The sequence below is a fragment of the Megalops cyprinoides genome, chromosome 2 (genome assembly GCF_013368585.1).
Source record: "Megalops cyprinoides isolate fMegCyp1 chromosome 2, fMegCyp1.pri, whole genome shotgun sequence".
Classification (NCBI taxonomy): domain Eukaryota; kingdom Metazoa; phylum Chordata; class Actinopteri; order Elopiformes; family Megalopidae; genus Megalops; species Megalops cyprinoides.
The window spans coordinates 42,395,641-42,409,079 of record NC_050584.1 but is presented as its reverse complement, the minus strand read 5'-3'; the positions used below and the strand labels follow the sequence as shown (position 1 = coordinate 42,409,079).

Genomic DNA, 13,439 nt, shown 5'->3' with positions numbered 1-13,439 from the left:
GGAAACGAACCACAAGAGATCGCAGCAGGAGATTTACACACCAGCGAAAAAAGGCCATTTGTTGTCACCAGTCTTTTGTACAAAAGCGTACCGGGCTGCGCACTGATTAAAAGGAAAATGCAGTGGGCTTCACAGACGAGCTTCAGCGGTAGACAATTGTCTATGCAAGAGACAGTGAGACAGTGAGAAACTATTCAAAGTGAGACAGGAAATCTGTGCCTCAGCACTGGGCTTTAAGTCAGTATTCAGTGGCTACACATATGAATACATTATTATACGTCCAATTAAAAACCAATTTCAATGATTTAAATACGTACCTTGCTTCAAATGATATAAAAGTACTTATTGCATACAAGATGGATATATTTACAATCCCCGGTATGGTCTGCAATAACAGTGGATAACACGGCTATGAATGTGGTTTCTACTTAACGCCCATGAACAACCCAACTCAATTTTTCCCAAAGAACTGCAATTTATTGTTATAAAAAGGTGTTTTCTCAAACAACAGAACTGTCACCTTGTATCTTACATCAACGTAAAAACATCCAATACACATGGTAACACTGGTTTCACCCATAACATTGACTCAACTCAGTATGCTGTTACAGCTCTATAATGTCATCAGAAAAGTAAATAATGAACTACTAAAACATGTGCTATTAGACACTGCAGAGTAACTCACGCTTCTCACAGGGGTGAAGAGATACAACAGTAACAATTAAGACCAACGTTAAAAATAAAAATAATGTGCAAATCAAAGCTATTTGACAATAAAACCATGAAAAATAAAAAAATCTTTAAAGCAACGATATAGCAATCTGTAGTTACTAATGAGGCACTAACAGTCAAAAAGAGGAGTACAGCCACTTAGTTCTTCCACAACAGAAGACATTTGTAAATCATATTGACATTTGGCACAACAATCCTAACAAGGCCGTAAAAAGGTTCCATATTTTGAACAGGGCAGATTATGATTGGATGAGAGATTACTCCTCCTGACAGAATAAGAATGACATTAAATAAACTACCATACCGGAGATGAGCAGTCAACAATACACTATATTCACAGTATTCATTTTGGTGTTTGGTGTTTGGACAACTGACCACGCAGTCTGTCATGAAGAAATGCATGACACAAGACATTGAGGTGTTAAGGGACTACAACTCAATTGCATGAAAACAAACCCTGAGCATTAACACATACATGAAAACAGTATATTACACTAACAATGCACATATTAAATGTTACAGTGTGGAAAAAAGAATCTTCATTCATAAGTCACATTCTCTGCATAGTAATTTAAGAACAGAAAGAAGATACAAATTTAGATAACCAAAATTGAAGGCATTATGAGTCCAGGGCTAAAAATACCAGGGACATGTTTTTGTGTACTAAACTATCCACTTCTTGAACACAGCTCCTAACTGCATAACTGTTAGCTGTATTCTTGAGTTAAGGGTAACGTGATGCCCCAAAACCATTAAGGAGAAAGCGTCAGTGTACAGAAGATGTGAGGGGAAAAAAACACAAAACCTGCTAAGACTGTAAAACCTTTAATTTACAAATAACAGAAGTAAACGGCCATAGTTTATTTACATGGTTTTTCACCTTTACCGTGTGGTTTCTTGGTACAGTAACATGCGGGTGATTTCTGTTCTCTGTCTGGTACAGATGCTGTTGGTGGAAGCTCTTAAGATACTTAAGATGGCCGACCACTAAAACATCTCCCCAGACTACAATCCCTCTCCAGTCCCACTGGGTACAGTCCCCAGGGCAGTCCCCATGACCACACTCTGACAGGCCCCAGTTAGAGCCCAGCCACACAAGGCTCTGCCGCATTGCGTCTGCATTGCAGTCCCCGCTCGGACGCTTGCGCAGTTCTAATGCCGCAGCGCAGAGCTGCACCGGCGCGGCTCCTGCTTGTAGCAGCAGCAGGGAGACTCAGGAGAAGGAGCAGGGCAAAGTGCAGGGCAGCAGACAGGAGGAGGCAGGATTCCAGTTTCCACGGGCCACTCCGTGACCTTAGGTCCCTCTCTGCCACGCCGGTCTGGTGCGAGGTCCACGTGATTCCGACTGCTGTGGGGTTTTCATCTTTCTCTCACTCCCCCCTCCACAGCATTCCAGTACCATCAAGGGGAGATGCACGCCCACATTCCAGACAACACTGCAGATCTGGGGACAGGGAGAGAGAGACACACACACACACACACACACAAGAGTTAGGAATCCCAAGAACTCCGAGCAACCCGGCCATGCAAATCCCTCACATTTCTGTGAAAAGTAGCCACATGACCATCTCCCATTCAGCATGGACTGGTTGTGGGCAGCTACAGGCGCATAACAGAGTGTAAAAGCTTAGTTCCTTTTGAGAAGAGCAGGCTACTGCCAAAAAGGGTACCATTCTCAAGCTCATCTTAAGAAATCCATTTAACGACATTTATTAGTGGGGAATCTAAAACACGTTACACGTCCATTCTTTTTTCTTGGTGCCTGAATTATTTTCATACATTTTCATCCTGGAATGTTAGTTCCGCGTACTGAAGACCAAATACACTGACACAGTTTTGAAAAATGTAAAATATCCCAAATTGCATTTTATACATACTTGCAGCAGCTGATGGCTTTTCCCACTAATATAATGTTGGATGGTGTCACTATATAAACTTCAACAGCACACAGCGGTATGTGCATATATCACACTCTTCCGAGCAAGGAATTCTACAGGAGCTTTACTGACAATAAATTTGACTAGCTTAATGAGACTTCATTAGCAGTAGCGGTAAAGGCTAGATAATACCGCTGGAGCCTTGACTGATCTCTCGGCATTCGTGCCTGACTCGCGTTCATACAATCTGTTTTCCCCTGTTGGAAAATCTATGTTCTCCTCCCCCCAAACCCCCTCTATCATTTATGGTAGCCGACGTGCCCTCTAACCAGAATGTTACTGCTCCAGAGACTCTTCGCCCGGCTCTTAGACCGCACGCCTGCATTTCTCTCTCTTTTGTCTTGCGCTTGGAAGAGGGCCGCGAACGCCGCCGCGAGTGGGGGCCACACGCACGTGCCGCGCAGTGGAACTTTCCACTGCTGCTCAGCGCCCTCCGCGGCTGTCTCAGGGTCTTAGGGCTGTTTTTATCCTTCGCATTTTCACTGCCAATCTCGCCTGGATGATCAACAAACCCATATTAAAAATACTACCCTCCCGATATCACTGTTTCACAGGAGCAGCAGCTTTAAATTTAGTTCTGTCCTGATTTGCAGGGAGTTTTTTTTTTTTTAACCAGTTTACCAGGGACCCTCTCTTCATATACGAAGTACAAACTAACATACTTGAGCCCTGTGAGCCAAACTAAATAACACCCACAGCTTTTCAATAGAGGAAACACAGAAACACAACCCTAGTACAAAAACTACTTTTTATACTCAGCTGCCTGATCATTTAAAAGTCTAGTGAGATCATCACTGTTTGTTTTGGGCAATGCTGACAATTTCATTGTTTATGACTAAAACAAAACTTAGATGACAGCTCACACATCCCTTCAATGAAGTATGACTTGCAGAAAGGGCACGCTTTGCTTTTCAATCAACTTCAAAACCATCTGCAAACCATGCGACACAGTCACCATGCACCATAATTTACAATATGTTTCCTTAGTCAAGCAGTCAAAGTGCTCTGTGAAATTGAAGCCATTCTGAATAGGCTTCTATATTTCTGTATTTTGGGCATGTCTCCATTCACTCAAATGGCATTCTCCGGCTGGCTGTAAGTCCAGTTTTTGTCATCTGCTGGAGGAGAGGTAAAAGGTTCTAGGCTATTAAAAGTTAAAAACAGAGCAAAATCAGAGATGCTGGTGTTTTTGTTTTCCTTTTTTAAAGACTGAAGACAAAATGCTGACAAAGTATCGGGATGACTTATAAGGACAGGGCAACGCCATTGTGTCTCTGGCACGTGAGCACACGCCTGACCAGTCCCAACCAGAGATTCAGGTTAGTCTGCTACAGGAGACTCCCAGCACGCAGGTCACTGTGGCCACCGTGCGAGGGTGCAGCACAATTCCACACCGCACCACCCGTCCTTCATAACGCCAGACAAACGCAGCACTTCAAAATCACACCAAAACACATGCTCTCTTCTCTTCCGTGGATATGCTTTCACTCTGTCACTACTTCATAATGCAGTTTTGCTTCCAGTTTACTTAAGCATCATTTTAATACAATAAAATGAAATCAGCGCATAAGCAGCCCCATAAGCAGCAGAGCCCTCTTTCCAAAGTAGCAGCTCAGCTGTGGGGTGAGGCCACTGGAGGCCAACGGCTTCAGCTCAGTGAGGTGAGGAAATCAAGCAGCTCACTGGGGCCGCGGGACAGGACGACCCTCAACGCATCTGCTCATCAACAGATTTGACTGGAGAGCTTACGACAGATCAGAGGAAAACCCAGCACAACCCCCCACCGAAAAGCTACTGCGCCCCTCCCCCCTGTGCGCACCGAAGCCACTGCAACTTTTATTAACAACCAGGTTTAATTACTCTGTATTGACGAATGTATACATAAGTGCAGATTGTGACATGCGTATTAATGTACCTCATGAATTTTCATGAGACTGTCTAAGAGCACAATACACCGAGCATACTGAAAAAGTGTTCACTGACTCTGTACCTGCAGATTGAAATATTATAATATATATATTAAATAATATTAAATAATATAATATACTCTTTATAGTATTAACGTCTACAAGCAGACATGGTTGTTGTGCAACGGGAATGCTAATCTTTCCCATTCATGTTTTTTCTAATGTCTTATTATTGTGTACTTTAGGTGAATTACTCGCAAGGGCTTTAGGTAAATTACTAAGGGACGGCTTTTGAGAAACAAAAGCAACAATGACGGCTCATCTGTACGTTGCTGGTAATCACATTAAAGCCCCAGCATTATTCAGTCATTTTAATCACCTTTTCCTTCTGCTTTCACATGCAGAAAAGACCAATAAAAACCCTATTATGATTATGCAAATACAGACTTGCAGAGGGCTGTGACAGGACAGGCCGATCGCTCCGGAGGCTGCAGTGGGAGTGTGCACGCGTGCTGGCCCACTGCGTCCGTGCAGAGGGGGGCCCCCCCTCACACAGATGCCATAAAAATGGCTCATTCAGCTGGGCCTTGGTGGCCTTTTAAGGCAGCCATTAATAAAACATTAGTATTGAATAAGCGGGCCACGAGCGGGCCGTCCCTCTTTCTCGCCCCCGCCGCCATTAACAGCTGCCTGGGGAGGCACTCTGATGCAAGCCTTGTGACCTCTGACCCCTCCCAGGTGTGCCACATTACCCAGAGGACGGACTGCCTCATATGGCTCCGGCTCGTGTCTCAAAATGGCCCTTTGTGACTCGCTCTCGCTCCCTCTTCAGAAACCAAATGTGCACTCCTGAGCCTGGCCGCAAGTAAAGCAGACCTTGGCTGTAGTTTGTGTGCTTGTCTCTCTATGCAGATCTGTGTACCTACTTCTTTTCTATATTAGTATACTTGACATTCAGAAAACCACCGAACACAGATCAACATACATGGCATTCTTTGAGTTTTTCGAAACACATCAATATACGCTAGTCTATAAAGAGCATATACACCTCAAGCTATGATATCCAATATGCAATTTTGGCTGAACTTTTTTCTACCTAAAACTTCCTTGCACAGGCAGAGACACAAATGTGTCACTGATGCACATCACACTGCAATTGAGATTTTTCAGTTAAAATTAAAAAATGCAATATTTTTGTATATTTTTCTTATTTAACTTATTTCACCAGAAGAAAAAAAAGGCCTAAACAAAACACTCTGATCGCGCTGCTAATGCTCTTATGTCTAACAATCACAAACAGCTGATCCTGCCGTGAATTTCGGAGAAAGCCTTCTGCAGTCAGACGGATTATGGGTGCTGCCCAAATTAAAAACAGAGATGCCATCTTAAGAGCAGAAAAAAACCTGCCTGTCAACTGGAAAGAACCGGAGCTGCCAAACTCACTTATGTCCACACACTGCAGGAGCTTATTAATGAATTACTGATGGACATTCAAGACACACCTTAATCCCCTGCCGGCCTGAGGCAGGGCTGTATATTCTCTATTTGATCTGAGCTGCACAGGCTGCAGAGCGCGGGTGAATCATTAAACAGCACAGCATAGGTGTGGCAGCTCTCCTCCCGCAGATATGCGCAGCAGGAGGAAGGCCAGCGAAGGGGGCGCAAACAGCCCTGCCTCTGAGTGACTCTTGCACTGACCCCGGCTGAAAGCTGAATGCTCAAGGAGCACTGGGTATTTTTAGGCCCCGCACTCTTGGCTGCCAAACGGTGCAAAATATAGCTTTCTCCCTCGCTCTCTCTCCAACCTCTGACATGTGCCGCAAACAAGCCTCCCTTTCAGGCCAGCGCTGGCAACCATTAGCGCTGTGACGAGGGTAATTGGGGGAGTGAAAAACGACTCTGGATGGGCAGGCCTCTGCAAATCGGACATCAGTTCATCAACAAACACTGAAACATTTAATAAGTTAGCCCTCCTCTCTTTTTCAACCAAACTGTTTCCCCCACTAAAGCTCCCCCCTGCCCTCCACTCCACTGCACTGCCTCACTCTCCCATGTTTACTAGCTCAGATAAGCACAGCTAGGAGTCTGCGAGACCAAAACAAAGGCAGCATTGGGAGCCAGGGAATGACTGGCGTTTGATGGCAGGTTACGTGTACATTGCCTCTATTCTCTCCCTTGGCAGGCCTACTATTGGGACATTTTGTGCTCGCTCTGTCTCTGGTCTAAGTGAAATCACTCTGAAACACTGACTGGGGGACAAAGGATGTCCGTGTTTACACAGACATGCCTGGCTGCTGGGGAAAACTTGATGAGCGCGGATCTCTGGCTATAGCAAACAGTCAGCGCAAGGTGCACGGCTCCTGTGTCTGAACGTTATTCTCGGAATCCTTCTGACAACAAGACAAAGGACACAATAGGCCCAGAGCCATGAGTTAAACCAGCTCTACTGAGTCCATGTCAAAACACAGCACGCAACGGCAGCACCTCCCTAAACCTCACTCAAAACGCTATCCCTAAGAGAAAATGTATCAACCCCGAGTATCAATTAATATGGCATTAAAACTCTTGGCCACCTGCCCTCTCCAGAGGGGTTTCACTTTAAGCCTTACAAGAATCTTAACATAATTCGCGAAGTAATTAACAAGGGGCAGCATAACACGCAAAAAAAAAAAAAAAAATCCCTCATTCCTCCTCCAGGCGTTGTAAAGCTGGGTGCAGCTTGCTCTCTTTGATTCAGCACTACTGACCGGGCATTCCTTGCTCTTTTAAACTATGCCTTCATTTTGTTTGCTCAACACCCAGCAGCCTCCTTTCAAAAACGAGCTCCATTCAAAACCATCCCAACCCCGGGTTTAACACATCAAAGGTCTATGCGCCCAGCCTGACATCTGCCTTAACCCCGCCCGGGCCAGAGCTCAGCAGCCCTCTAGGAGCCCCAGCGGACTTTCAACAACTCATCTGTGTTGTCAGGTTTAGAGGAAACAGCCCTGAAGTGGGCTATTGAGCTGTGCAGGTCACTAAATAGGGAAAAAAATGGCTCCAATACCAAATGAGACAACCGCACAAATTCACAAAGACGCCGAAGCAATACCCCCCCTGATTTATGAAGTTCAGCTCAGTTAATTTTAGAGGGGACACATGTGTTTATCATTCTGCTTTCCTTTTATTTTTTTCCAACACTACTGTGGCTCAGATGATTTGAAAAACATGGATTTAGTTGCTGTGATTTAATAAGTCTGAGAGGAACTGCTGTCTCTTCATTTGTATGTTTTTTTAAAAGGGTCTAAATCTCTTGACTGTGCTGTATTCTTTATGCCGTGCAATTAGTTTACTAATGGCAGTTCTTAAAAAATACATTAACCCACAGAAAATCTGTTTTCATTGAAAGCGATTATAGCTAATGAGTGTTTTGGGGCTATTTTCTGCGGCGTTTCAAGAAAAAAAAAAGCTTACCAACTGAATGCTGCGTCCTCTGTTCTAGGCAGACAGATACTTCCATGTGCTGACGAATGCAGTGGGAATTAGAGAGTACGGCACACTGGTGACGCTGTCCCATGTGTCCGTGGAGGGGTCATAACAGTCCAGGGTTTTACACCGTTGGGCGCCAAAGTAGCCCCCCACCACGTACAGGCGGTTGCCAGATGCCACCGCGTGGCAGCTGATCCTCTTGGCCGTGACGTCCCCGAATTTGGACCACTGGTAGGTCTCGCTGTTGAAGCGGTACGCCGAGCTGGCGGAGAACTCCGTGTCGCCACCGATCACGACGACGTGGTTGCCCACCACGGCCGCTGCCGTGTAACGCCAGAGCTGAGGGCACGAAGCGGGCACCGTCCATCGATTCTGGAGAGGGTCGAAACACTGGACCTTTGGTAACTTGTCCCGGTTGACACTGGTGCCGCCAAAGGCAAAGAGCTTGTTCTTGGCCCCTACGACGGCAGCATTGCTCACTCCTTCCCGAAGGGGAGCCACCAAGGTCCATTTGTTTGTCTGCGGGTCGTACTGTTCGACTTGTTTGAGGGACACCGACGGGGAGGCCGGGAAGGAGCCAGCCAGAGAGGTGTGGCCGCCCACCACGTACAGGATGTGGTCGAGCTCGGCTGATCCGTGACCGAACCTGGCAACTAGCATGGGCGCGGCTTTGGACCACTCGTCATGCAGGGTGTCGTACACCCACACGTCCTTGGAGGCCCCGTTCTCAGACCCCCTGCCCCCCGTGACGTACACCTTGCAGCCGATGGCACACGCGCTGCACTCCTTCCGAGGGCTGGGGATGTCCGTCTTGGGGGTGATCTCTTTGGTCTTGTGGTCGATCATGTAGACCTTGTCACACATGAAAGTCTGGCCGCCCAGCAGCAGTAGGGCCTGGCTGACCTTCCGGGGCCGAGCGCAAAAGCCGGTGACGACGCCGTCGTTCTGCAGGATCCTCATCTTGCAGCGGACCGCGTCTTCCACGATCTCGCGGCCCACCTTGTGCCCCATGACCAGCTCCTCGGAGGCGACGTTCTTCAGCAGGTAGGACTCTGGGAGCAGGGCGAGGCGCACGCATCGCAGCAGCTCCGGCAGGTCGCTGTGCCTCCTCTCCATGTCAGCTTTAACCCAGTCGATGACGGCCTCGTACACCAGGCTCTCGTCCTCCACCTCCAGCTCCTCGCTGAAGATCAGCTCCTGGACCTTGTCTTTCGGCAGGCTGAGGAAGTCTTCGGTCTTGAAGAGGGAGGCGAAGTTGGCCAGGCACATCCTCCAGGAGAGCTCATACAGCCGCTCGCACTGGTGGGCATCCGACAGCAGCATCATTCCCAGGCAGTTGGAGGGGTGCAGGTTCTTCTCGAGGAACTCGGCCGACGCGTCCCGGATGTCGTGGAACTGGAGCATGTCCCCGGCCTCAAGGAGGGACTCTGCGTTCTCTTCGTTGATGATGACCCGGGCGGAGTAGGCGTAGTCCAGCAGCAGCTCCAGGACCTCGGGGTGCAGGGAGTCGTGGAAGTTGACCTCCGCGTCCCGGCTCTCCTTCAGGCCACCGCTGAACATGGCCTCAAAGTAGCGGCTGCAGGAGGCCAGCACGGCCCGGTGGCAGGGGAAGGCCCGGTTCCCCGCCCGCAGCACCACGTCCGTGAAGACCCTCCGCTTGCGCAGCAGGTTCAGCTGGGTCAGCAGGCTGTCTGCGTGGGATGCCTTGTGGAACAGCTGGATGTTCATGGACCCGGAACTCGATCTCGACTTCCGGTTCTCGTGGTTGCTCACTGACATCTTTCCCTGAATGGACGGAACAAACAACACACACATCATTCTGCTGAGTTGAGCCATCAGGTGGCTGCAACTCCCTTTAATGACCTGACATGGGTGCTACCAGAATGAAACAGCCATAAAGAAAATAAAATCTAAGAACAAAGCAGATTTTATTCCAATAGTTCTTCCTTAAACAAAAAGCTTTCATGAATCTAAAACATTACAAGCAGAGTGCTAATGACTGATGTACCCAGTCAGGTTTACTGTCTTTGGTTGGAATATTAGTTTTTAAAGAACAATACCCTTTCACCTTGTTACTGCGGACATGAACTCTAGACCTCAAGATAAAGCTGTCATGACAAATAAGAAATGTCAAGTAAGGCAAAGTGAGCACTTCACACTGACAATGGTGTGGTTTGCATGACAAACCTACACAAAAGAAAGAAAAGCATTGCTAGCTGGTGAGTCTGTTTTGCTCACTTAACCAGCTCAGTTACTCAGCTCCACTGTAAGAGCAGTTTATTTCAGTCTTTGATATAGAGGTGCATGAGTAATACTTATCAAACAAGAACCTGGGCGTATGTACATCCCATTTCCTTTCCCTGTCAGCATACAAGTCAGTCATTAAGAATGCTCCTAACACAGCACTGCTTACCTTAGGACTGACCCTTGGACGCTGCTTTTCTTGTAAATTGCTCAACCCTTTTAAATCCTTTCTGCACAGCTTAAAATTTGCTTGAACTTAGTCATGTTGAGGGAACATTAGGTCGTTATTATGTAACAAAGCAATAGGCTATCTGTTGCCATGCTATTTCACCTTACAAAAATGCACTTGGCACAGAGCACATAAGTTTTTCATTTGTCTTACATGTAAGACAACACTCAATTAAATGGCAACACTAAGGAACACTACACTTACAAACAGCCTAATTACCACTTGCAGTAGATTAGGTTCTAAAACTGCATATTTCATTTTTTTTTTTCTCAACGTAATGTGGAATGCAGTAATTAGAAAGACGTCGCTTATTATTCAGTGGCTCATTCCAAACAACCGTAGTGTATAGCAAGTACAATTTACGATTAACCATTATCTACCTAATCTATGTAAGGGCTAGATAATGATGTTATGGGGCAGAAGTAGTGATACACATGAATTGATTCATACTCTGGATTAACTTTAAAATTCCTTCTTAATATATTTAGCCAGCTGGCTACCTAACCTGCGCTATTTACAGATGCCGTTTGGCTGTACTGAAAACAAAATAAAAGGACACACGTCTCAGGATTGTGAACCTCTAGCTAACGTTAGCTGTGGTTTCATTTTCAACTGTATTGAGTGCTGCTTGTACTTTCGCAAATCTGCCTCTTAACCACGGTGACTGAACCGTAAGATAAAACATGAGCAGTTTCATACTTTCCGGAAAGAATCGGAAACTGCACTGCGAGAAGTCAGGATTAACTAACTTAACTACAGTACAAAAGATTGCTAATGCTAGCTACAGCATGCGTTCTGCTATTTGAATCACAACTAGAACCGTTTAGCTGCCTAGCTAACGTTATGTACAGGATCACTCGTTTAGCTAGCTGACTCGCCAGGACTTGACTAAGTACCAATATCCATGTTTTTAATCGGGAAATAGCTAATTATTACCCAACGTCATCGACCTGTCTGATTTATAAATTGGCTAACTTGGTAACAACAGAATTCTGTTACAAATTCACAAAAACATTAGCCGCTAAATAAACAGTTATCCGTACCTAGAAAAGTTGGTTTCTCCTGACACAGTCCAAAGTTGCGCAGAGAGTTGGTCTGAGCCACGGGTGGACACACAACTTTAGTTTGCCCAAGATATTGTCGGATTCTTTTCAAGCAACAGCGGGAGTCAGGTCTGAGTCCTGTCACGTCCAGGGAACAAACTGAAATAACGGTAACCCATCTGTTTTATGTTGCTCAGTTTTTGTGAGTTCACTCTACGGGACAACACCAACAGACCACGTTAGACTCGAGGCATGCAATACACTGGTAACAAGTCGGGTAAGGACTTGGCTATCAGTTTGCTCCTCCTCCATGGATCAGCTTCCAATCATCGTTCAGAAAATAAAATAGGTGGGAGTGTGTTACAAATCTGCCTTTTGTAAGGTAACTGTAATTTTCCCTGCAGTTTTGAATTGTGTCACTATTTTTGTGCGGGGCAAGGCGATCCGATTTGTTATTTAAGAATTGAAAAGGCAAAACATATTATAACCTAACCAGCTGTTCGCTGTCAGCACATTCAAAATAATCATTAACAATTTACGTGTTATTTTAATTCAGCGCCGTGGTATTTGGGCGGGAATATTTGGCAACGAATTAGCTAAATTCCGTTTTAACTGCGAGCAGGTGCGCAGCAGAAAATAACCATACACAAGTCGGAAAATAAGAATTCTGCATGGAGGTGCTATAGTATCATCAAATGTGAACCAGGCATGAACCCCATGCACCAATACCTTTCCAAGTTTAGGGTTCAAAATAACTGCGCTGGGAAAGACCGCTGCCATTTTAAATGGACATCTATCATCGACATAGGTCATGCATAAAAAAAACAACAGTGAGAGTAGTTTCAGTGTGTTACAACCTGTCTTGGTTGTTTGGATAAGTAACAACCTGACCAATCATTGTGCAGACAGCAGAGAGAAGATATTGTCACCTCTTTGGATAACAAAGCACCATCGTCCAAAAAAACTACTACTTCGCAGCACTTCGCATTGGGAGCACATTCCAGCAGGAATTAATGTAATGCCATGCCACATGGCTTTACAGCTATAAATGTGAAGTGGGTGGTCAGATTCCACATGTAGACTTTGGCTGTTTCTTCTGCATCAGACTGGTGTTTTATTATTTGGACCCAGGTTTAGTGGTTCATAAAACACTTGAAAAGAGTAATACTTTAAAAGGCAAGCAAGCCTCTGGTTTTCTGGTGACTTACAGATGTTATGTGATGGTACATGATTGAAGAGGCCATCTTTAGGCAGGCGTGGCATTTTGCTGCAGAGAGGGGAATGGCTGGAGCACAACATCGGATGGAACTTGGCAAGGCTGGTGAAACTGAACCAGTCAGACCCTTAAACTCCAGCCATTCCACACTCCAGCCTGCCAAGTTTCCTGTTGCCATGCTACTCCTCTGGCATGTCCTTTTACCTTACCCTTGAGCTTTTGATTGAAAGGAAAAGGCATGCACAGTAGATGGAAAAGGGACAAAATACAGATTCTTTTGTCCCCCCCTGAAATAATGTCCATTTAACAAATGTGTGTATCATCAGAATCACAAAATGTGTTTGCCTTATTAGTATTTATCATAAATAATCGTCTGTTTAGACTAATTATATCAACTGAGGAAAATCAAGAAATATAAATACATACAGTACTACTACATCAGCATTATGTTGTAATTTACATCATATAAGAAATGTGTGAAATGTAGGTAATTCTGGACAGAGCCTCTAGGGATGAGACAGTGAGCATGTGCTTGTACTGAGCAGTGAGGCTGGAACATAAAAACACCCTGTGAGACCCAGTGGGGCCAGCTGTGTTGAGTGTACAGAGGCCCACCACACAGTGGGCAGTGGCAGATCTCTGTTGAAAATCACTGTTCCAAGG

At 45.7% G+C, this 13,439-nt stretch overlaps 1 protein-coding gene across 1 annotated transcript; it reads right to left on the bottom strand.

The window, feature by feature from the left end:
• Window positions 1-1,793: 1,793 nt before the first annotated feature.
• enc3 (ectodermal-neural cortex 3) lies at window positions 1,794-11,804 on the bottom strand. The gene is made up of 3 exons (XM_036553533.1): window positions 11,561-11,804; window positions 8,030-9,829; window positions 1,794-2,176 (listed from the first exon to the last, which is right to left on the bottom strand). The coding sequence occupies exon 2, from the start codon at window positions 9,821-9,823 to the stop codon at window positions 8,054-8,056; it is 1,770 nt and encodes a 589-aa protein (XP_036409426.1). The 5' UTR covers window positions 9,824-9,829; window positions 11,561-11,804; the 3' UTR covers window positions 1,794-2,176; window positions 8,030-8,053.
• Window positions 11,805-13,439: the final 1,635 nt, after the last annotated feature.

Bases quoted from the DNA above. Each gene is read 5' to 3' on its own strand.
- enc3 (XM_036553533.1), bottom strand. From the start codon at position 9,823: ATGTCAGTGAGCAACCACGAGAACCGGAAGTCGAGATCGAGTTCCGGG.